Source organism: Odontomachus brunneus, unplaced genomic scaffold (assembly GCF_010583005.1).
Source record: "Odontomachus brunneus isolate Ranch 3 - 2012 unplaced genomic scaffold, Obru_v1 Obru_scaffold_015, whole genome shotgun sequence".
Taxonomy (NCBI): domain Eukaryota; kingdom Metazoa; phylum Arthropoda; class Insecta; order Hymenoptera; family Formicidae; genus Odontomachus; species Odontomachus brunneus.
Window position 1 is genome coordinate 665,867 of NW_022639465.1, and position 23,052 is coordinate 688,918.

Sequence of the window (23,052 nt, forward strand, 5' to 3'; positions counted from 1 at the left end):
GCTTGGAGGAAAACGTTATTCAAAATTTTTTTTTTCGCGAAATGGTTGCTTCTTAGACCGAAACAGAGTATTTGACATTGTTTATAAACATACGAGCGATACGGCAGAAGAGAAACTGTCGTTAACATTCATACGTTATGTTGTGGATTTATCTTGGGCGAACGATCAGCAAACTCCGCCTGGCGCAAAATTGCTACAAATCAGCTAACTTGACCTCAGTTAGGAGAGTGATCGGCATGTAGTTTTTCCACTCTCCCTATTTCTGTTTCTCTTATAAGGAAAGTCTGCGTAGGCTTACGTTGCTTTGAGATATGTTTGAGATTATTTGAGGAAATCACGGCCATAAACAATATTTCTTGTATGCTTTTCCCGGCGCCACTCATAAATTCTGAATATCTTCTTTTTTGAGATCTTATATTTAGCAGAAAAGTAGTTATTAGTAGAAATGAATCAAGCGCACGCATATGCACGCACGGTGAAACGCACGGACGCATACGCGCGCACGTGCTCCGTTACCAAAGTAATCAGAAAAAAAAACAAGTCAACAATAAAACATGCACTAAAGTAAAAAAAAAAAATTCTTTAAATGGCTGTTAGATATTAAAAAAAAAAAAGAGGTAAAAGGAAAGAGCATTTAAGAGCCAGGCACAGGTGTAAAAGTGCAATCAATATATTACAACATAACAAACTACAACATCGGTTATATCAATTTACGTTTCGACTCGATTTTCTCTTCAGAAAATATAATGGGAAAAAGATAAAAATTCAAACACAAGGGTCAACCGTTACAGAAAACCAAGACTTAAAGAAACGCACGCAAGTAAAATTAAAAACGCAAGTTAGAACAAAAGTCGACATTTGCATACAAACAAAAGCTATAAATCCTCTCTCCATGGTCAAACCAATGACAAAATGTGGCCAACAACGTTTAGGAACATAAAACATGCATCGTTTGCTGATATTGCAACAGTTTAAGATGAAAGCTAATATTAAAGATCTTTGTAGATTACGCCAAGAACTTCGTAGAATATAAATTATTTGTGAGGTGTAACGATTACAATATTTGTAGAAAATATGATTATTCATATATTATATAAAGGGTATTATACGAATAATTAATTATTTTTTTAATTAACTATTGTGTGTTTAACGATTAATTGATGGTTAATATGAGGCAATTCGATGGAAGACCATTTAATTAACAATTGATTTCTTCGGTTGATTTTATTTGAATTAATCGTTAATTAATTGAAATAAAGGGAATAATTCACATTAGTAATTTTTTTTTAAGAAAATAGAAACTTAAACGTTTCAAGTTTATATTTTAATCCTTTTAGATTTATATTTCATAAATGTGTGTGTGTGTATGTGTGTGAAATATTTTATATAGAAACATTTTCTTTTTTATAGTTCTTGTGTAATAGATATTTTCCGCTGTTAAGTTTTTCTTCAATTTCTTATCTGGATACTTCGGCGCATAATTACTAATATTTGCGGAGATCAATTATTAAATTGAAAAAAATATAATTAATATGAAAAAAATTTAATTAATATTTAGTTCTTCATAAAACGCACATATTAGTTTCTCGTGGGATTCACAACATTTATAATTAATGTAATGCACAATGTTGCTTCTCTTATCCGTTTACGTAAGAGCGCCGTGCTTAAGAATTTAAAATAAAATAAAATATACTGTGAATATGAGTGTCGCCTATAACCGGCCACTCACCGGTTTCTAACACAGTTTTTTCAGCACGAGTATTGCATACATGCCCATGTATTAATTGCTAAATAGGTCGATGCTATTATAATTCCTACTGGGTGCAAGATTTAACTTAAATATGTAATGAATACTCTGTTATACCACAAAAAATGATTTTTCCTGTTAGAAACCGATATTCGCGCCTATAATCATTAGCGTATCATTATTAGACGCTTGAATTCGCTTTTACGGTACTGTCACAATCTTATAGCGATATGCTCCTTAAAGCTACGCAGCTTGACGTATTTGGTGTTCTCGTCGACAAGAGTAATTTGAGGAATTATTATTTGAGGAATTCGTTTACTCCATGAATAACTTGATTTAATATGCAGAATGTATTAGAATTTTCGCGCATTAAAAACAAATAACGTATTCTGGAGTTTAATTAAACTCGAAAATTTTCATGTAATAATATCACAATAGTTCTTGAATTGTAAGTGATTTTCCAAGAGGTACCAATGTGCATATAATGTATATTTAATAAAAATTAACATGTACATTTTAATCCATATTAAAAGATTTTAAATGCACATTTAAAATTTTTGTATTCGTCCCGCGTATTAAATTCGCATTTAACGCACATTATGGCTGTGTTCAGATATTTACTGCCAGTACTAAAGGTCTCTGGTTAATATACGTTACGTATATTATAGACTACGTAGAATGGACACAAACGCGTGATTTCACCGTTACCATCGAGAAATGCATGTAATGGACGTAGTGTACATAGTGTACATACACTTTCTTAGGGGACGCTTCTTGTAGACCTTCGAGTGGCCTCTCGATATCGAAAGACCTATGCAGGGCCACATGTAGTGCCGTTTTTCACATAAGCCATTAAGGGTTAAAAAGTTGTTTTTTTTTATTTAATTCTTGCAATAGAGGAGAGTCAAACAATATAGGGAATTTAAACTTAGAACTTGAAAATATAATAGCTACATAATAATAAACACGAACTCTCTGTGATTAGTCAGCAGAGATGTGTGAATCAAATATTTTTTTATGTCGAATCGAATCGAATCTCAGATTTTAATTTCGAATTCGAATCGAATCGAATGAAATCGAATTGAATTGTTAAAAGAATTTTTAATTAACATAATCATTGAATTCAACATGAAAATAGTGACTTCAGTATAAAAGAGATAATATTATGATATCAATTCATTTTAAGGTAAGAAATATACAATATATTTCAGTTCCAGCCTTGAACGCTACGCAACGTCATATATCGATCCGACAGTTGTCGATAATTACCTAGAAGTCATTAAATCCCAGATTCAATAATACATATATATGTATTATTGAATTTAATTATGCAATATTTGTGTAATTATAATTATATAATATTATTACCCGCTAAAAATTACGACTTTTGTTAATTTGTGTCTAAAAAAATCTGTTTAGACATTGTAATGCATTTACTTTCATAAAATAATTTTATTTGAAAATAAAATGTTATTATTAATTTAATTAATATATATTTGTGGTTCTCCAATATGTCCAGTTCTTTGACATATATGTAAAAATTAACGAATATCAAGCATTGAATTGGTAAAGGTATAGGTTTGCTACTATACGTGAGTTCATAATATGTCATCGAAATACTGGGATTCGCCACTTATCCCTTGGAGGCGCTCTTCATGTTGATTACAGCGTGAGAATGCCAACTGACAGTTCATACTTATATAATCAAAGGGTCGGTCTGTGCAGTCGGTAGTCTGATAGGGTTTAAGGACCCTGATATTATAGTTCCACTTTGTTGCCTGTTATAGAGCGAGAGCGCCACAAACACTGACCACTTTTAGCCCATAAGAGTTTAGAACCCCTGCTTCAACGGCTATCGTTTAGTAGCGTGCACACAGTGTATGTTTTCGAATGCAGCGTTAGTGATCATCTGGATATCTGTTGTTAAAAGAAATTCAAAAGAAATTTTTATTATACAATGGCTACATCAAAAACCACAAATACGTATAATAGACAAAATTGGGAAGATGCGGTAAGTTTAAAGAGCCATAACTATGCAACGGTTTATCATTTGTGAAATTTGTACAACTATAATTGATTTTTCTTTATTGTAGGAATTTCCGATACTTTGTCAAACATGCTTAGGTGATAATCCATATATTCGCATGGTAAGTGATTAACAACTTCCAATTATTTATTCAGTGTCTTTTGTTTTGGAATAATGTAGTATGTATTTCAAAGAAATACCGCCTCAAATGTCATGCCAAAGAGGTTATGTCAAGAGTAAAGCGTCTTCTACAATGGCAGTAGGAGTAGTAATAAGAAATAAGCAGTAAGTAAATAAACCAATCACAATCGATTATTTTTGAAAAGTGAGAATAGAATTGATCAATTTGCTTACTGCTTATTTTTTACTACTACTCCTACTGCCATTGTAGAAGACGCTTAATATGTTATGTGTCCTCTACAATGGAGTAGTAGTAAGAAATAAGCAGTAAGCAAATTGACCAATTCCATTCTCACGATGCAAGAATAATTAATTGTGATTGGTTCATTTACTTACTGCTTATTTCTTACTACTGCTCCTACTGCCATTGTAGACAACGCATTAAAAGGCCTTATCATAATTTACACGTACAGGCCCAACTCTGCTTTAGAATTCTCTGGCTATATATAGAGTTAAATCTATTAACCTATAATTATCATATAAGTGAAAATTTCATGCAATTTATTTCTATTTTACATATATATTTTATATTGTCTACACATAGAGTATCATAATTTACAAACGTCCAATCCTGATTAACAGTAATTATGAAGTTCCTCTCTCAATAAAGATAAAAGGACAATTAAATATTCTAAATAAAAATCTTAATTATTTTGATCCAAGTACATATCTTTATATAAGCAAGAAAATATTTATATAATATATAGTAGTGTTGTTCTTATGGAAAATTATCTAAAATAAAAACCTTAATTATTTTGACATAAGTATGTTTTGTTATACAAGCAGACAAGCATTTACATAATAATATTATTTTTATACATTGTGAAAGATTACTGTCACCACGAGTCTCCTTTGAAATAATAACTAATGATTATGTAAATGTTTTATTTACAGACAAAGGAGCGATATGGCAAGGAGTGCAAGATATGTATGCGACCATTCACTGTGTTTAGATGGTGTCCAGGAGCAAGAATGCGATTTAAGAAGACCGAAGTCTGCCAGACCTGCAGTCGACTGAAGAACGTCTGTCAAACTTGCTTGCTAGATTTGGAGTACGGCCTTCCTATTCAGGTGCGCGACGCCGCGCTGAAAATTAAAGACGATCTGCCACGATCCGATGTGAACAAAGAATACTATGTGCAAAATATAGACAATGAGATCGGGAAAATTGATCCCACCACGCCAGCCGGCGCCGTCGGCAAATCCGCCGCGGCTAGCGATCTGCTGATGAAACTGGCTAGGACCAGTCCGTACTACAAGAGGAACAGGCCACACATATGTTCCTTCTGGGTGAAAGGTGAATGCAAAAGAGGCGAGGAGTGTCCTTATCGTCACGAGAAACCGACAGATCCCGACGATCCGCTAGCCGATCAAAACATAAAGGATCGTTACTATGGCGTGAACGATCCGGTGGCGGACAAGCTGATGCGACGGGCCGCGGCCATGCCCAAGCTTGATCCGCCTGAAGACAAATCTATCACGACTCTGTACATCGGCAACCTGGGGGACGTGCTGACGGAGAAGCAACTGCGCGATCACTTCTATCAGTACGGCGAGATCCGTTCGGTGACGATGGTGCCGCGCCAACAGTGTGCCTTTATCCAATACACGCAGAGGACTGCGGCCGAGGCAGCTGCCGAAAGGACGTTCAACAAACTGATACTAGGTGGCAGACGGCTTACCATCAAATGGGGTCGTTCCCAAGGCAGACAGACCGTGTCCGCCACGGAAGCGACGAGGGAGATCTTGGAGCCCGTGCCAGGTTTACCAGGAGCGCTACCACCGCCGCCCGAGGGCGTAGCCAACAATTTTTTCAACCTGCAGACCACCACCGGCATGATGCCGCCGCCGATGATGATCCCGCCGCCACCCGTCGCTCCGCAGTTCATGTTCTCGCCGCAAATGGCGGCCGCAGCCGCTGCCGCCGCTACGCCGATCTTCCCTCCAGGAACAACTCCTATACACTATCCCAGCCAGGATCCATCCAGGATGGGCGCGTCGCAAGGCATCGGCAAGCCCTGGCCGGAGGAATAGTAGTGACTCTAGCTCAAGTTCTCACTGCTGTAACTGTAATGGAAATTTGTGCAATAGAAATATATACGATATGCTTTGATATCTTTACGTCATGTTGTCATAAAAATAATAGCATTGATTTTTGTCAGCGCACACCGAAGAAAAAAAATTTCAGTCCATGCAGCAGAATAGGGACCAAATCAAAATTCAGCGACGTGATCTCTGTTACTGCAACCGAAAACATTAATCTGAGTCAGGTTTGCGAATAATTAATCACCTTTTCAATTAATTATCGCACAGAGAAATGTCCCGAATATATCAAGAATATCCTACATATTGAGATATCTTTATAACATCCTTGTGATGTATTCAGGACATTTCTGTATGGGATAATGAACCAATTAAATCGGAAATCGTTTAATTCGCAATTAATTTCAACAAATTCAATAAATAATCGCTCAGTTCACAAATTGATTTCAACGAATTTAATTAAGGATCGTTGAATTAATATAAACGAAGAAAATCAAAGATCGCTTAATTAACAATTGAATTTAGCGAATTTAATTAAAAGCTGTCTGATGATTGATGTGAACAAATTCAATCGAAGACGATTGACTTGCATCAATGCGGATCTTACTTAACATTGTTTTTTTCCGTACAGATCGATTGATTGATCCACAGTGAAATTATCTCGCGTCGACAATGCACATGCCACGTTGTTTCAAGTAGAATACGAACGCCACCACGTGCATCATCGAGCGTGTGTTGTGCTTCCGTAGGTATGACGACAATATCGATTTCCAGTCTGACTTGAGCTGAAGCGAGAGACACAAGCAGTATCGTTCGAGATGACGCCCAAAATGTGGCAGAACTGCGAAGTCAGATTTGACATTTCTCACTCGTAATTATAAATTCACTTCAATTACTTCGTTATTTAGACGGGCGATTAGGTGTAGCTACATTTGACGCTAGATATGTGTAGTAAAAATACAAAAAAAAAACGTAAATTTTTTGTATATACACAAGATACAATGCGCGCATACATTTGAAAGTTGAAATGTCGTTTTTGCAGCAATATGCAGCTGCGAGCCGGTGAGCTTGCCGTTGATAAACTCGACATGATAGAAGATATGAAAGGCAATGCAGGAGACCTAGGAAGATTAATCATCACGAATTTAAGAATCATTTGGCATTCCTTATCCATGCCACGAATCAATTTAAGTATGACATGATCAAGGCGTTATCGCGCGTACTTTCTAAATCGGCTAAATGTTGCAAGATTCATTAGACTCTAATACTTAGACCCGTATTAATAATTACCACCTGTGAAATTTATCTTATATGAAATACTCAGATCTTTATTCGGAGTTAGATCTAAGTTTTGAATATCTCACTTGAGACGAAAGTTTCAAGTAACTAATTCGGCTGTTAATTGCTCGTCATTTCTTCTTGAACGCAAGGAAATGACAGGTAGTGATTTTACAGGTATAGGCTACAACACATTTATGGGTGTAAACTCGAGAATTCTCACGGTGAGAATCGTTTTAGCGCAGCTATCTTTGTCGTTGCGGCGTTCAGTAATCGTTTCTTACTGTTGATGTCTTTTAGATTCACGGCGGATATACACAATCCCTTCATATATTAACATCCTTTCGAAATTGTCGATACGAATTTATATTTACGAATCACGATTCCAAAAGTACCAGGCACTACACTTCGGTCGTAGGCGTTTACAGGTGACAATGAAGTCTCAATGTCTCCTTTTGCAAAATTATCGGAATCACACGATCAGCAGTTATTTCTACAAGACACTTTTTGCAGAGCTTACCTGTCGTCAGAGATCTACAGAGAGATCAAACTGAGAAGTGGTATTATACAGGAAAATCGACTGGTCTTGCTGCCGCACGAAAAAGTACACTCTTCTGTGCAGGACGTTTGGAATTTATCCATCGAACAGGTTTTCATAGGAACTCGATCTCGATCAATCGTTAACGTGAAATTATTACTCGCGCGTAATTGTTGATTGGACAAATGATTCTTTTTTAGGGAAACATCGGGACTTTTATTATAACAAATATACGTTTGGTATGGTATGCGGATGTAAACCATCAGTTTAATGTGTCGATACCTTATCTTACAATTGGAAATGTGAGTGTTAGAATTACGAATGTGCATGTAACGAATAGAATCATTAAATCATTACAGGATATGCTGTTCTCTTTCTCTCTCTCTCTCTCTCTCTCTCTCTCTCTTTCTCTCTCTCTTTCTCTCTTTCTTTATTATTATTCAGTATTTTTAGAAATCAGATAAAAATTGTTGAGACGCGCAACCGGAGAGTCTCTTCTATTTCTCGCAGATCACTATTAGAACATCGAAATTCGGGCCGACTTTAGTAATCCTAAGTACAGAGGCCAGCGGAGGATACGTCCTAGGCTTTCGCATTAATCCTCTGCAGCAGCTTCACATTACTCACAAAGAAATCTCGGTGCTCCGTTCGGAATTCGACAAGTTTCCGATTCTCGGTGTGGAATACACGTTCGAGCATCAGGTAACTTACAACGTATATTAATGTATCACAGTCGTATTGACTTTATTGTGGCCCAAGGTCCATATTATCACAAGCGCATTTTACTGTGGGTTACTCAAATGAAGAGAGCGTAATATCAGATCGCCACATTTATCGCCAGATAAAAAGACGAAAGATATTACAGATGTAATTATATTTATCTTACGTATAACAATCGTGAAATTATATTTTGAAAACTACATTATATATATATATATATATATATATATATATATATATATATATATATATATTGCAATTAGTTTTTACGAATAAAATTATATTTTCGTTATTTCATACTTGGACCACAACTTCATTACGATTAAATCCTAAGTCCAACTTAAATTTGCTTCGATAACTAACGCTTTTCCCTCTCTATGAAAATTCCTCTCGCAGTCTATTGAGTATCTCATGTTGTTAACAAATTTTCTCCAGTAGTAAAATGCTTAATATTCATTGTCATAACAGGCGCCATTACAAGAGGAAGTTAACGTGGAACATTTTACTGAGATACAAGATAATCAAGCTGAGATATCGAATGTCTTCGGTTATTATTTCTCCGAGGGGGAGACAGGTCAGAGAAAGCCTAATTTCTCAATTCATCTAGGACTGGCGGCAGAAGAACCGAGAGAAGGTAGCACGTTACAGAGTTTATGGGAACTAGTACCATCAGGCGTCAATTAAGTGACCAGCTTATAAACATCTTTCTTTCTCTGCCTAGTTTCACTCTCTGTCACTGTAACGTCAGAAACTGCTTGGCTAATTACGAGGCAGTTTTCTTCCGTTATTAAACATTAGTTTCATAAGGGGATAAAAGCAAACCCATTTTGTACAAAGAAATATCATAACGCAATATATTATTAACTATATCGTACTACATGAATTCGAAATATAATTCTTGCTTTTTCTCTCTTTTGCGCTTTATATTCCCTAACAAAACATTCACAAAATTAACTGGCAAATAAAATTCTTTTTCCCTTCAATTTTATAAAAACACCGTCGTAATAGATTATACAACAAAAGTGCTTCGGGATGACTTTGTGAAAAAATAAATAATTAGAAATAGAAATACAATACAGTGTGTGATTATAACACATATACACACACACATATGTCAATAAACTTTTTCAGTTGCTTATCATTCTTAGTATGTTCCTTCTGAGAATTAACTTGGCCTACAATTTAAAGCCTGCACAAATGGTATATCACGTCGATCCTCATCGTCTTCGTCGCTGAAATCTTGTTGCTGACCAGATAACCTGCTTATATATCCCATGTTCATGAGCATTATTTCAAATGGATCGCTGTTCATGCGTATTTGGTTGGCCGACGCGGCGTCATCTAGATTCTGAATTTCCCTTTCATTTACTCTGCCATCCTGTACGAAGAAAAATTGAAGAATTTATGAATTGTGTTTTCTAAATTGCGAACTCGCAAAATCAACAATAGAGAGGGGGAGAGAGAGAGAGAGAGAGAGAGAGAGAGAGAGAGAGAGAGAGACTACAATTTCTATTCAATTCCGATATCATTGAGAGATTGCAAGTGCATATGTATAATATACCTCCGGTAACGGACTCCACAGTCTAACTACTGGATCAATACCGCTAGTAGCTAGCAAGCATATGGATGGATGTGGTTGTAGACAATTGACAATTCTATCATCTCCTCGCAGCACACGTATGATATTGGTAGTACTACGATCCCAAATAAAGAAGGAACCGTCGTCTGATCCAGCTATTATATATTGACCATTGCTGAAAAGAAAAATCAAAACGAATCAATGTAAAAACGATCGAGCAAATAACCGTATCAACAATTATCTTAGCAATGTTATTATTCAAATTTATTTACTTTCCGAAAAAATTTGCCTCCTTTATGTCGGTCGTCGTGTTACAGTGGCCGCAGAATCGCATTTTATAATCAATGGCGTTACGTCTCCACCCCTGTTCATATTCTGATATCTGATACTGTATCGGATTGGTTTGCGTATCTTTTTTCACTAACGGTATTAGAATTAAAGACATGAATATTAATAATGAATATTAATATTTGTGTATACAAAGCAAAAAGATATGTGATTCACTTAATCATCTCGAATAACTTTCAAATGACTAGTTTATAAAAGTGTTGTATATATAAAATATATAAAAGTTATAATGTAACTTTTATAGACATTTTTTCATAGAACGCATAATTTGAGAATTATTCGAAGTGATCAAGTTATATATAGAGTCATGCTGTATATGCATATGAATTTACATAGGAACTTTTATCAATAATAAAAAGACTGAGATAATGCTACCGTTATCGATAGCTTCCTTTATATCCATCTTCAATGCTTTACACGCTGCATTAGACGCATATTCGCTAAATTTCTGTTGAAAATTCTTAATTACTTTGTCAGCTTCCAACAATCGATTTAAATCGAACAGGCAACGCGCCAATCTGTAAAAGCCAGTCATAAAATAGTAATCTTAGTAACTTAGACAATCTTCATTGATTCAAATACGAAAAATACAACTACAGAACTTGGAGTGACGATGTACAAGTTCGGATTTTAATTTGTTGCCTCAAGCTTATCATTATTATATTGACTAATGTTGATTGGTATTACCTAAAGTGAGCTTTCACGTGTCCTGGATCAAGAAGCAACGTTATTTTACAATCCCGTAAAGCGGCATAAATATCACCATCCCTAGAAATATCACAATTATATAAACACATATAATTAATATAATTTTTATCTTACAAGATTATTATCTTGTAAGATTATTCTTGGTAAAAATAATTACCAAGAACGTTTCATGTAAGCAGCTGCTCGGTTAGCAAATAACACTGCCGCCGTTGGGCAATAACAAATTGCTTTATTGTATAAATTAATTGCTAACGAGTACTTTTGCTGCTCAAAGCCCTCATTCGCCTATTAATGACAAAAGTAATGTATCAATTATAATGCGACACACGTGAGAAACAGCTCTCTTGTAACAATACTCACTTGACGCTTCAGTTCTTCAACATGCGGCGGCAAAACTTTCATATTTTTATGCGTGAAGTTTTCCATCTTCTCTTCACTTTGCCCCGTGTGAGTCCTTCCAAATTCTAAATTCCATTCGATTAGAAAAGGGAAAAGAAAATGCTGGTCATATAATAAGTTTGTTGTGCGAACTTAGTGAAACCAATACCTGTATGTTTCTTTGGCGGATAACCAAAATATGCTTTCGACTGTTTCGGATTGTTAATGTCAAACAAATAAATCTGTTCACCACCCATATTTACGAGTAACTCGTTTCCGTCGTCACTGAACGTCAAGTAAGTCGTGGTGATATTCTTGTTGCTGTCACGAGAGCGCAAATGGCCTGTTCAATAATAGACAATGATAATTCAAAAACAATCACGCATGGTTAGCAGAGGCGGTAAATAAGGGATAAAGGAGTCGCATATGCGATCTCCGACTGTACGAACGAACCTGCAATAAAGTACTGTACACTACCCATCGGGATATTGTTATCTGGATCGCCTTTGCCTGCTCGATAATTGGTGAAATTTAACCAGTCCGTGTTAAAAGTATACGTGGTAGTAGATGGTGGAAACTACGTTTTCAAAGAATTAGAGTATGTTTTGTTGCGATAACGAAAGCTCACGCCGTTTTGGAAGCAAACGAGTGAAATTACCTGCGACATCTTTATCATTCTCCGATCATACATTCGAATGTAAGCATCATTAGCGCCGATCGCGATCAGTTCGGGCTTCTTCGAGTTCACGGCGATGCATTTGCCTTCCACATGGCTACCCACATGATATATCAAATTCACAAGCACGTTGTTCTCTTCATTCCCGCAAATGTGCGGTGTACGCATGTCGTATTGCAAAAAGAGTCCGTCCTCGCTCGCACTCCAGAACAGGAAAGGTATACTAGGCGCAGTGGCGATACGCTTGACACGCGCCTTGTGGCACTTGCATGTGAATGTCGGTTCAGTGAACGAGAACGCGATATCGTACACCCGAATCCTGCAGTCCCCGGCACCTGACACCAGTACACGGTCATTTGATTTCGGCATAAACTAGAAACAAATACGAATAGTGTCAAAATAAATTGTACACCTTTATGAATGAAATATTGAAATTAGCAATGGAAAGGCTCTCAGGATGTATGTATAATCAAATCAAAATGAATTTTATGACAAGCAAGAGCCAAACGCGCGCGCTGTTGGTCGAGCGATATAAATTTGATAAGGGCCTTTGCACGTAGAAAAATTTTAACCGTAACCGTAAGGTCGTAAGAAAACTGACCAATCACAGTCAATTATTCCTCGAACGCAAGGAGAATAATCAACTCTGATTGGTCAGTTTTCTTACGACCTTACGGTTACGGTTAAAATTTTTCTACGTGCACACAGTGGAGACACTGTGTTCATGCAGAAGAAACAGAATGGGTGTATTCAATACTACAACCACTCACTGAGCTCTTACACTTGATTGGTCTTACATTTAGTACTGAAGCACCCAATGTTTGCATCAATTTGAAGCAATTTGAAGCAAACGTTTCGCTCCTCATCGTTTGGACTCTCTTCAGCGCAATTAACAATATAAACTATTAAGATTACTGTTACGGAATCCTGAATAATGACGTTAGAAGCGAGAACACGTAAAAATTCTTGCGTACCATTTTCAAACAAAAAGATATTTATATGTGAAAGAATACTTCTGATCGCTTTAGCATATTTGTAAAATGCTTCAAAACCTCTTCCTTGACAATCAATAAATAATCTTAAAATTAACATGACAAAATCATAAAAAATCGTAGGTTAAAGAGGAAAGTTACATGTTAAATTTTAAATTAGTTTTAATGCTATTTATTGTTTGTCAAGAGAAAAGAAGTTTTCGGAGTATTTTACAAATGCGCTAAAGCAATCTAAAGTGTTCTTTCATAGAAATATCTTTTTATTTGAAAATGGCACGCAAGAATTTTTGGCATACGTTTTCTCGTTTCCGACGTCATTAACCCAGAATTGTATTTTTTATATGTTTACAAGTTCGAGTCTTTTAGTAAAAATTTGATTTCTTAAAGCTCCAATTTTGCGAAACTTTTTCAAAATACACTTTGTGAACCTATAATTATAATCTTAATGAATAAAAACATGTATTGATGATGATCTTAAATCTCTCCTGTTGAGACCGATGGTTACTATTGAAGCACGATTCTCTTACAGAATAGACTCTTTAAACGATGTTAACATTCACCATGAAATTTAATATTTTATACTAAGATATTATTATATATGCTTGATAAAAAAAATTTATATTCTTTATTTACAACTTTTTACAACTTCTTAAATTTTACTTAATTTGTACTCCTATGAGAGTCCTAATAATCTCTTTAATTTATATCACTTCCATGACAGTGTTTGGTACTTGTCTATAAATTTCATTTTGATTAAAGATATTTAAAGCTCTAAGAAGTTACGCTATTTTTAATCTCAGATTTTACTCAGATTGCATGAACACAAAATAAATATAGTATATAATAATGCTATATTTATATAGCATTATGCTATATATAAATACAGCTGTATCATTAATTCTGAAAGAGAATTCTTTAACAAAGTAAGTAATAATGCAATACAAGATTCAGAAACTAACTCTTCTCATCTAGACCAGTAAACTTAATGTATAAATTATTGTATCACTTGAAATGTCTTTCTGTAAAATTAAGCATTGCGTTTCAGATGAATTAGATTAATAGCAGTGAGTATTGATTTACCTTAACAGAGAATATGTTTCCATGATGACCTGTATGAAGTACTAATTTTTTTTCATAACGAAAAGGGTCCCACAATATAATGTCTTTGTCATCTGACGTTGATGCAAGGATTCTGGATAAGTAAAATATTTTTAATTATTCATATTACAAATCAATAATGTATGAATGTACAATCAATACCTACTGTCCGCTCTCGTTCCATTCCAAACAATTAACACATCCTGTATGACCATCTAATTCCTTCTCTAAACCCAAGCGAGATATTAGATTGTCAGTAACTTGCAATTTCTGTCGAATTGTATATGACACTATGTCCTAAATAATTGAACATTCATCACAGTTTATATAGAATTGCAATATGTGCCTAATATATAATTGCAATTGTGTTATTTATCAAGACTTACTTGAATCTCCCTTTGCCGTACCAAGTCTAGGACTCTATAGTTTTTTTTATGAACGTTGAGAAACATATCCATGTTATTCCATTTGTTTTTGTCCTTATTGTAACATAATATAAATTAATATCTTCTGAAAATAAACATGTTCCATATCACACAGCCATCTTAGAAATACCTGCATATATTAACAAAATCAATTATTAATTCAATCAACATACCGGATAGAAAATCAAACAAGCCAAGTGACTTGGCTGCTTAGAATAATTTTATATAATTGTTCTATTGTACGTATTCTGTTTCTTTCTTTTTACTGTTACGAGAGAGAGAGATTACCTTTTAATATACTCAAATGAATATGTAAAATGACATTTCAATGTTGTTTTGACCTTTAATTTTCAACTTCTAGCAAAGGAAACGACGATACAAAGAATATCTTTCATTTCACTGATGATTCCTCCAAAGTGAGTTATTCATAAATGAAATTATGCGAAATATGTATAAAGCGAAATGATTTCCACGATGGGCGAATCCGATAGCAACATCGCAAATATCCTCAAAAATACAGAAATACAAACAAACTCACCTGCTTATTCGAAACTTCTCAAGCGCAAGTTCTGCATCGCACAACAATTCAGGTGTTTCGTGCGAATGTTTATCCTTCGCATGATTAGAAGCACAATACAGATTGGGACAGAGAGTAAAGAATTACAAAGCAGCTGTCGCACTCCTCTTCGAGACTAGAGAAAATTAGAAGAGGAAACCAATGCGCAGTTTGCAGCGCAATCTATTAAAAGTTGTCAGCATTCAATAACACGAGGTATGTCTCATTGATTATTGAGAAATAAGTAAACTTACATTATCTATAGGACAATAAAAATATAATCAACTGTATACAAAATTATTACACGATTAGATAGAATAATACAGTTCTCTGCGAAGAAATACAGAATCTACATATATTAATTACGATTACAGAACACTATATTATCGACAAAAGTTCGCGAATACCAAAAACACAAATTGAAGATTTTATATTTCCGGTAGAAGGTATATTATATTACAGGAAACTACTTTATCGACTATACCAACGATTCGCGAAGTTGCATATATCAGAAAAGAGAATCTACTGTTAAAAATTATCATAAAATTATATTGATTACGCTATAATTCGCACAATTAAATACGCAAACATTGTGTAACGTAAAACTATTTATTTAAATTATGCAGTACTACTCATACTTGTAGAATTATCTGCAATGTAACTTTGCGTGGTATTTGCGATAGCAAATTTTTCAGTGACGTCTAATTGAATAACCATGACGAGATACGTCACTATCGCCCCAGCAATCTATAAAATAATTTTGTTAGAATAAATCACGCATAATATATCATTGCGATATTGAGGAAAAGCAAGACTTACGGAACACATAAGGGAGATGTTGATTTCGTACAGTCCACAAGCAGTAAATACTAAGTCTTGATGGACCAATTGAAGGGAAAAATATATCACCTAAGTAATGAAATCTATACAGAGTATCTGACAATAATATAGTGAATATATGCGTAAATTATATCAAACAAAAAATTCGTCTACCATTTTGTAAACAGCCACATAAAAATTTTAGTTTATTAAGAAATGATATCAATAATTTAGTTAATTAAAGAAATTTTTTTTATTTAGTTTGACCCAATGTACATAACGCAAATCATATATTTACTGTCACTCTTTGCACTATCTCGGTCGATCCACATACACATTCGCTAATTCTCTTTAATTAATAACTCAAAATTTTACATGTTTGTTTGTGCAAAATGGTAAAGAAATTTTGTACTTAATTTCACTTCTAATCTATATGTAGATTAGAGGTGACACAGTAATTCTAAATGTTTCTTGATATGGCTGAAGTCTCCACATATAAGCAAAATTTCTTACTTCAGACCGTAACGATTTATGCTTCAGGAAGACATCATGCAAAATCTTTGTCATTCGCCTGGACTGAATATATAGTGAGATTAGAATTATATCATATGCATATTTCCACATACACACGTCTATCTGATACTCAACCTCGTTTCTCGTTCGCTGACAGATATAACTAATATATAGAGATCGAAGAACACTGCAAAATATGAAGATCACTTGAAAGACGATTGTATCACTTCGATTCTCATCCGTCTTCATGTTATGATATATATCGTAAAGGTTAAGAATTATCGCATTCAAGCATAATGCTGAACTTATCAGAAGGTGCAAACTAAAATTCGCGTTTACCTGTTGGCAAAGAATGAATCGAAAATAATTCTAACGAAATGTATTAGTAAATTTTTAATAAAAGAGATAACTCCTTTTAACTAATTATTCATTAAATTTTAGTCCATTCTATTTACGACATAATAGATAATACACAAATCTCAATATATAAATACCTTCATTGCCAAAACAGTTAACGTATAATGAATATGCTGAATCGAGCGAATTTTACTAATCACGAGGTCGTTGCGTTTATCATATGCGTCTGCTGTTGTGAAGTTGATGTAAGAAACCAACAATTTATCTTTCGAATGCTGTGCCGCGATCTTATTCAACTCTCGGAATCTCAGGTATATATCATTCACATAGTGAGATAACAACCCATCTATAACTAATAAGCAGATCACACTATACCAGGTGTGAATAGATAGCCATATCAACTCAGTCGAATTACTCGTGATTCTTTCATAAGAACATTTCATCGTAAAAAATAACGATAGTGTCACTGTTACAGCATCCTGCAAGTGCTTCATGATGAAGATATCCTTATCCGAGAATTGTGCGCCGTACGATCTGAAACGTCAAGCAACGATACAAAAAGAGTCGTTTATTACAGTTAGACGTTAAGATAAAAAGTAATTGTATATTGCCGATACGCAAATATGCTTTGAAAGAAAGCGCCCATTTCATAAGGATAGTATTCATTTCCTTTTTAGTTACAGAAGAGTTTTAGAATTTGCATGAACATTTGAAAATTGAAATCAACATAAATGTCATTCTTTAATTTACTAAAATATTAATTAATAAATATAATTACATAGTATAACCAGATAGTAGAGAATTCAAAAAGAATTCCGTCGTATATGTTACCAATTCTGAGTTCATTTTTAGATGCAAAGAGAATTCTTCAGAGTTCAGTTCAGTGAAAAGAATTCTTTTTGCACCTAAAAATGAATTCAGAATTGGTGACAAATGACTGAATTCTTTTTGAATTCTTTGCTATCTGGGTAAGTCATTTTAAAACATCCACAGTCTTCTACTGCTTCTATAGCAAACATTGAGAAAATCAGCTTTGAATATTTTTCTTCCAAAATACAAATACGTCAAGATCAATTATTCGAATGAGCGAGAAACTTACTCGAGTATAGAATCTATGATGAGCATCTCCTGGCGGGGAAAAGCGAATTGCTCCGGATGAAACAGAGACGTAATCACCATTGTAAATATCAAAAGAACGTACAACGTATACTCCAACGTTATCATAAACTTCTTGATAATGTGGTTCGCACAATGACCGGTGCAAACGTTATCCCAAGTCATATAGCTCAGAAAACAGAACAGCACCAGAAGCACAAAACTATACGATTTGCCCAAGTAACTCGACAGATTGATTCCAAAAAGGCGCGAGATCTTCTCGAGAGACTGGCCTGTAGAAGCTAGAAGTTGCTTTCCCTTTGGATCCATCGTAGTGCACTTCTCCGGTAATCTAGGAACTCGAAGATGTTACTTAACTTGTGATTACTAGTTGCCAGGAATGCTTGTTCCAATATATTACACTGACGGTCACGTTGAATATTCACGTAACTGCGCGGGTGTGCATTCACAAAGTATATACCGGCCCTGCGATTTTATCGTTGCTTTTATCCTTTTAGCGCTCTATTGATCGCGCCGAGGAAATAAAGCGTTTGCTGTGATAAAGATGGAACTAATACGCATTGCTATTTACATCGACACGATAAGAATGTTCTCTTACAGTTAATACACGCAATGGAGATCGCATGATAAATCGGAAGATCGATGGTACGTGCGGACGTAACGACATTTTTATAACATTTGTTCGCAGAAATAATACTGTAGGATGCTGGGAATCGAGGATGGAGTGCCGCAAAATGAAAACATCTGAAAAAAGCAAAGATCGTTAAAACAATAGATTATCAACGATTGTTTCTATTTCGTAATATTGTAAATGCATACATAAATTATTCTTCTCCTAAGTTTTGAAAAGTTACATGACTTAAAAGTTACATGTACTTTAATGGTAACATTAAAAATATTTATTGTTGATACGAAAGTGATAAAATTACATATGTAGTATGTGATGATGGTAAAAAATAATAACAAATCGTAAGTGCAAAAATCGATCATTAATATCACAATGATCACAACTAATTATCATACAGACAAGTTAGTTCCCTTTTCTTAACTTTAACTTCCTTTTTCTCAAACAAAAATTTACAGATTGTTCACTGTAATATTATATACAGGGTGTCCCACATTCTCCCCCGAGCATTTTGTGGGAACGTAGAACAGGTAGCGGTGAACATAAAAGTCCTATACCGTTTTGCGATATTCGCAATAACTATCGAGATATTAATTGTAGAAAATTTGTGAAAGATCATACAGGATATGGTAAATGAGTTATAATAGCGATGATTGCCGTCGTGTACTTATACCTTAGGTCAAATTGAACAAAAAAATCCTCTACCATTTTTTAAATAATCACATAGATTTTTAATTATTAATTAAAGAAGAAGAATGTATTATCACGCAAAATCATGCAATAATCTTCTTTAATTAATAATTAAAAATCTATATGATTATTTGGAAAATAGTAGAAAATAGAGAACTTTTTTGTTCAATTTGACCTAAAGTATAAGTACACGACGGCAGTCGTCGCTACTATAACTCATTTACCATATTCTGCATGATTATTCATAAATTAATATCTCGATAATTATTGCGAATATCGCAAACGATATAGGACTTTTATGTTCACCACAACCTGTTCTACGTTCCCACAAAATGTCCGGAGAAGAGTTGGGACACCCTGTATAAAGAGAAATAAGAAAAAATGTTCACTAACTCATTTTCTTCTTTTCATCGTGGACGAAAATATTAAATATTATCGTGTAACAATCATAAAAAAAAACTCGCGTTTTAAATAAATTTTCTACCCTACCTAACATTTTTGCTTGTGACAATAATACTAATAATACTAATAATTAAACTAATATATATATTCAGATATACTGAATATATATATATATATATATATATATATATATATATATATATATATAAATATATATTCAGTAGTCTTCTTCATCTTCGTATCCATAACCGTCTTCATCTTCCTCAGATTTCGCGTGACGTCCGAGCATCTGTCCAACAGACATCTCCGTAGCGTCTGCTTCCATCTCTTCATCGAGATAGTCATCTGCTTCGTCAGCTGTAATAAAAATTGAAAAATAATAACCTCCCATGAAAATAAAATCTATTAGTGAAATACTCAATGACAAATATGCGACAATATGCAGAGTGTCTGATACAACGCGTACATCCGCTCCTGTGCAGATCAAACTTGCAGATTAAACAAAATAATAAAGGATTTTTTTTGTTCAGTTTGATGAGTTCAATCACATGAGTGAATGTACGTGTTATGTTAGACATCTTATATAAATATGCACAATAGAACAGAAATGCTCTATAACTAGAACTAGAACTAGAAATTTTCTTTAAGAGGGCAACTCGATTTTGAGGTCTCAAAAATTAACACATTTTACGAATTTTTTTCTCCGAAACTATGCGGGCGACAAATCCTAAACTTTGTATGGTTATTAAGATATATTTTATTAAAACTTTCTAATTTTTACAAGTAGAAATAATATGTAAAATTATAGTTATAATGATATACGCGCAAGGTGTTGATTTTCATAGTCACCACGATTGCGAATCTCTCCGTGATCTAAAACAAAAAAGTAAGTAAGGAAATTAATTTGCAGACTTACCGCTATCGTCTGAAGTACAGAAATGCAAAACGAACCAGTTTTCAATTAATTTAAGACGTATAAACAAAATTTTTTGTTCATTTTTTAAATTTTATGTTTATACGCCTTAAATTAATTGGAAACTGGTTCGTTTTGCATTTCTGTACTTCAGACGATAGCGGTAAATCTGTAGATTAATTTCCTTACTTACTTTTTTGTTTCAGACCACGGAGAGACTCGCAATCGTGATGAGCATGAAAATCAACACCTTGCGCGCATATCATTATAACTATAATTCTACATATTTCTACTTGTAAAAATTAGAAAGTTTTAATAAAATATGTTTTAATAACCATATAAAGTTTGGAATTTGTCGCCTGTATAGTTTCGGAGAAAAAAATTCGTAAAATATGCTAATTTTTGAGGCCTCAAAATCGAGTTGCCTTATTAAGTTCTTGTCTATGGAAATAGACAAACAGATTACGCACCAATTTCAGATTCCATTGATATATCTGCAACGGATATCGAATTCTCCATCGGAATGATTTCCTTCTCCATAGTTTCTTCATCCTTTTCCTGTTGTGGTATTTCGGTTGTTTTCTTTGTTTGCTGAATACTTGATTTAATGGGTGAAGATTTTCTCGATAATGAAATTGTTGTATTGTCAGAAGAATAGACTGACATCCTAAATGTACAAAATAATTGTTACAATATCTATCGCACAGTCGATTTGGTCGTAATCGCGATGTTTACTTACGGTTTATTAAAAGTCTTTTTCATTTTATCATCCAATCCCAACGTGGTATTCGTCATGACGGATGATTCTTGATTGTTTTCTTGCTGATTGCTAGAAGAATTTACAGTACTGTTTAAAATTTTCAGTGCTTCGTAATTGATTTTGGAAGATATCTTCTTTTCTTGCAACATCTTTTCAATCGCTTCGCCTAAAAGTAAGAAGAGTAAAATGACACAGTGAGTAATAAATTACAATAATTTTACGAATCAATACGTTATAAGAAACGAAAATAAACTTACCAGCGGTATTCGCGGGCGTTTTATTCTTCTTGGTGGTCCTTCTTCTTTTCTTTTCGGGTTTACCCTCCTCTGTCTCCTTTAAGCGCTTCTCTTCTTTTTCCTTTTCTTTAACGAGATATTCAGCATTCACTTTATTCCAAAGGGCAGATTTATAATTCGCTTCCTTTTCCGAAAGGATGTAACTGTCCAATTCCTCATCATCTATGTCATCTATACTGATTTCTTCGCAATTCTAGTAAGAAAAATATCTCTTAATTATTCTATAACAACGCTATTTCTTTAATGTTGTGTAAGTGCAAAATATTACATATATACACATCATATCGCACGCACATACACTTACATCTTCATTATTATTTAATTTTTCTTTGGTTTCATTTGTAGAATCATTCGTAGAAAGCAGCCCCATTGTCGCCAAATCCGGACCTGTATGCAATACATGAAAATGAGAGAGAGGGAGAGAGAGAGAGAGAGAAATAAAAAAGAAAGAAAGAGAGAGACTCACCAAGTCCGGTAATATCTGAGCAATTATCTTCCATTGTAGAATCTTGGATTTCATCAGGATCATCCACATTATTATGAACAAATTCATTGATTACGTTCAAATTGCTTTCTCGGATAAATTTGTCCGTATCTTCACTCTCCATGTCACCTAATGTATGTGTGTGTGTATAAAAACAGATATATTAGAATAATATACTATAAAATATAAGATGCTATAAGATAAGGTAAACCATTATATATTTAAATAAATTAGCTATTATATATTATTTAAGTGAATATTATATATTGTTTCTTATGTCTCTTATTTATTTTATCTATTTTATATATCTTATTTATCATTGTTTTTTCTATGTTTATTTTTTCAAATAATATACGATACAAGAATGCATTTACCATCTTTTCGTTTCTTCAATTTTCCTGTTTTGTATTCTTCTAATTGTCTATCAATTTCTGCTTGCAACTCGCTTATTTCCGCATCTATATTATCTAACTAAGAATCAAACACCATTAGTAAGTTTTTTTCACGCCAAAGACTGTAAACTTACCTTAAATTTGATTGAAATTACCAAATAAAGAATCGTTATTTCATGAAGAAGCACGTACCTTTTGTAGACGTTCCCTATCCTTCTTACGTGCTGCTTTAAATGCTGGCGGGTCCTGTTCTTCCTCCAGGTCCACTGTCATAAATTCGTCTAATGTTAAAGCACTGGATGGTGTATCGCCGAATTCTATTAATCTACAACAAAAAGGCTTCATTATTACTACACAAATGTTGATATATTATAAAAAATAACAAACCTCTCT

The 23,052-nt window shown here is 34.1% G+C and overlaps 5 protein-coding genes across 8 annotated transcripts in view; 2 read left to right on the forward strand and 3 right to left on the reverse strand.

The window, feature by feature from the left end:
- Positions 1-3,448: 3,448 nt before the first annotated feature.
- On the forward strand, positions 3,449-6,074 carry LOC116841354 (pre-mRNA-splicing factor RBM22-like). The gene is made up of 3 exons (XM_032809168.1): positions 3,449-3,758; positions 3,841-3,894; positions 4,848-6,074. The coding sequence occupies exons 1-3, from the start codon at positions 3,705-3,707 to the stop codon at positions 5,985-5,987; spliced, it is 1,248 nt and encodes a 415-aa protein (XP_032665059.1). The 5' UTR covers positions 3,449-3,704; the 3' UTR covers positions 5,988-6,074.
- Positions 6,075-9,670, forward strand: LOC116841355 (Bardet-Biedl syndrome 5 protein homolog). The gene is made up of 9 exons (XM_032809169.1): positions 6,075-6,223; positions 6,628-6,867; positions 7,039-7,187; positions 7,452-7,498; positions 7,575-7,702; positions 7,788-7,923; positions 8,013-8,114; positions 8,323-8,514; positions 9,001-9,670. Exons 2-9 carry the CDS (start codon positions 6,815-6,817, stop codon positions 9,214-9,216), a joined length of 1,023 nt encoding a protein of 340 aa, XP_032665060.1. The 5' UTR covers positions 6,075-6,223; positions 6,628-6,814; the 3' UTR covers positions 9,217-9,670.
- On the reverse strand, positions 9,369-15,435 carry LOC116841352 (WD and tetratricopeptide repeats protein 1-like). 3 transcript variants are annotated; one of them, XM_032809162.1, is made up of 14 exons: positions 15,275-15,435; positions 14,698-14,821; positions 14,478-14,608; positions 14,294-14,405; positions 12,204-12,593; positions 11,999-12,122; positions 11,715-11,888; positions 11,528-11,631; positions 11,325-11,452; positions 11,147-11,227; positions 10,835-10,977; positions 10,384-10,531; positions 10,094-10,286; positions 9,369-9,910 (listed from the first exon to the last, which is right to left on the reverse strand). In XM_032809162.1, the coding sequence occupies exons 2-14, from the start codon at positions 14,767-14,769 to the stop codon at positions 9,698-9,700; spliced, it is 2,013 nt and encodes a 670-aa protein (XP_032665053.1). In that variant the 5' UTR covers positions 14,770-14,821; positions 15,275-15,435; the 3' UTR covers positions 9,369-9,697. The 3 variants fall into 3 exon arrangements, with proteins under 3 accessions (XP_032665053.1, XP_032665054.1, XP_032665055.1); XM_032809163.1 differs by having other exon boundaries at positions 9,698-9,910; positions 14,698-14,866; positions 15,275-15,419; XM_032809164.1 differs by having other exon boundaries at positions 9,698-9,910; positions 14,698-14,818; positions 15,275-15,418.
- On the reverse strand, positions 15,274-18,461 carry LOC116841353 (gustatory receptor for sugar taste 43a-like). Of its 2 annotated transcripts, XM_032809167.1 has the most exons (7): positions 18,081-18,461; positions 17,119-17,515; positions 16,760-16,963; positions 16,625-16,687; positions 16,112-16,201; positions 15,931-16,039; positions 15,274-15,475 (listed from the first exon to the last, which is right to left on the reverse strand). In XM_032809167.1, exons 1-7 carry the CDS (start codon positions 18,404-18,406, stop codon positions 15,429-15,431), a joined length of 1,236 nt encoding a protein of 411 aa, XP_032665058.1. In that variant the 5' UTR covers positions 18,407-18,461; the 3' UTR covers positions 15,274-15,428. The 2 variants fall into 2 exon arrangements, with proteins under 2 accessions (XP_032665058.1, XP_032665057.1); XM_032809166.1 differs by having other exon boundaries at positions 15,274-15,551; positions 16,625-16,963.
- Positions 18,462-19,759: 1,298 nt separating this feature from the next.
- LOC116841318 (transcription factor IIIB 90 kDa subunit) overlaps positions 19,760-23,052 on the reverse strand; it is a 21,523-nt gene continuing 18,230 nt past the window's right edge. The window contains exons 10-15 of the mRNA XM_032809105.1: positions 22,250-22,405; positions 22,088-22,170; positions 21,745-21,976; positions 21,467-21,653; positions 21,198-21,394; positions 19,760-20,171 (exon numbers count right to left, since the gene is read on the reverse strand). Of these exons, the coding sequence (XP_032664996.1) occupies positions 20,032-20,171; positions 21,198-21,394; positions 21,467-21,653; positions 21,745-21,976; positions 22,088-22,170; positions 22,250-22,405 (995 nt within the window). The 3' untranslated portion in view covers positions 19,760-20,031. The remainder of the gene's footprint in view (positions 20,172-21,197; positions 21,395-21,466; positions 21,654-21,744; positions 21,977-22,087; positions 22,171-22,249; positions 22,406-23,052) is intronic.

Bases quoted from the DNA above. Each gene is read 5' to 3' on its own strand.
- LOC116841354 (XM_032809168.1), top strand. From the start codon at position 3,705: ATGGCTACATCAAAAACCACAAATACGTATAATAGACAAAATTGGGAA. The intron at 3,759-3,840 runs GTAAGTTTAAAG...TCTTTATTGTAG, and splicing joins GACAAAATTGGGAAGATGCG to GAATTTCCGATACTTTGTCA. The intron at 3,895-4,847 runs GTAAGTGATTAA...TTTTATTTACAG, and splicing joins ATAATCCATATATTCGCATG to ACAAAGGAGCGATATGGCAA.
- LOC116841355 (XM_032809169.1), top strand. From the start codon at position 6,815: ATGACGCCCAAAATGTGGCAGAACTGCGAAGTCAGATTTGACATTTCT. The intron at 7,499-7,574 runs GTGAGAATCGTT...GATGTCTTTTAG, and splicing joins TAAACTCGAGAATTCTCACG to ATTCACGGCGGATATACACA. The intron at 8,115-8,322 runs GTGAGTGTTAGA...TATTTCTCGCAG, and splicing joins CTTATCTTACAATTGGAAAT to ATCACTATTAGAACATCGAA.
- LOC116841352 (XM_032809162.1), bottom strand. From the start codon at position 14,769: ATGGATATGTTTCTCAACGTTCATAAAAAAAACTATAGAGTCCTAGAC. The intron at 12,594-14,293 runs GTAAATCAATAC...ATTTGTTTCTAG, and splicing joins GAAACATATTCTCTGTTAAG to TTTATGCCGAAATCAAATGA. The intron at 12,123-12,203 runs GTAATTTCACTC...TTGAAAACGTAG, and splicing joins GAATGATAAAGATGTCGCAG to TTTCCACCATCTACTACCAC.
- LOC116841353 (XM_032809166.1), bottom strand. From the start codon at position 18,406: ATGGATCCAAAGGGAAAGCAACTTCTAGCTTCTACAGGCCAGTCTCTC. The intron at 16,040-16,111 runs GTAAGTCTTGCT...ATTATTTTATAG, and splicing joins ACATCTCCCTTATGTGTTCC to ATTGCTGGGGCGATAGTGAC. The intron at 15,552-15,930 runs GTATGAGTAGTA...ATTGTCCTATAG, and splicing joins CATTGCAGATAATTCTACAA to ATAATGTAAGTTTACTTATT.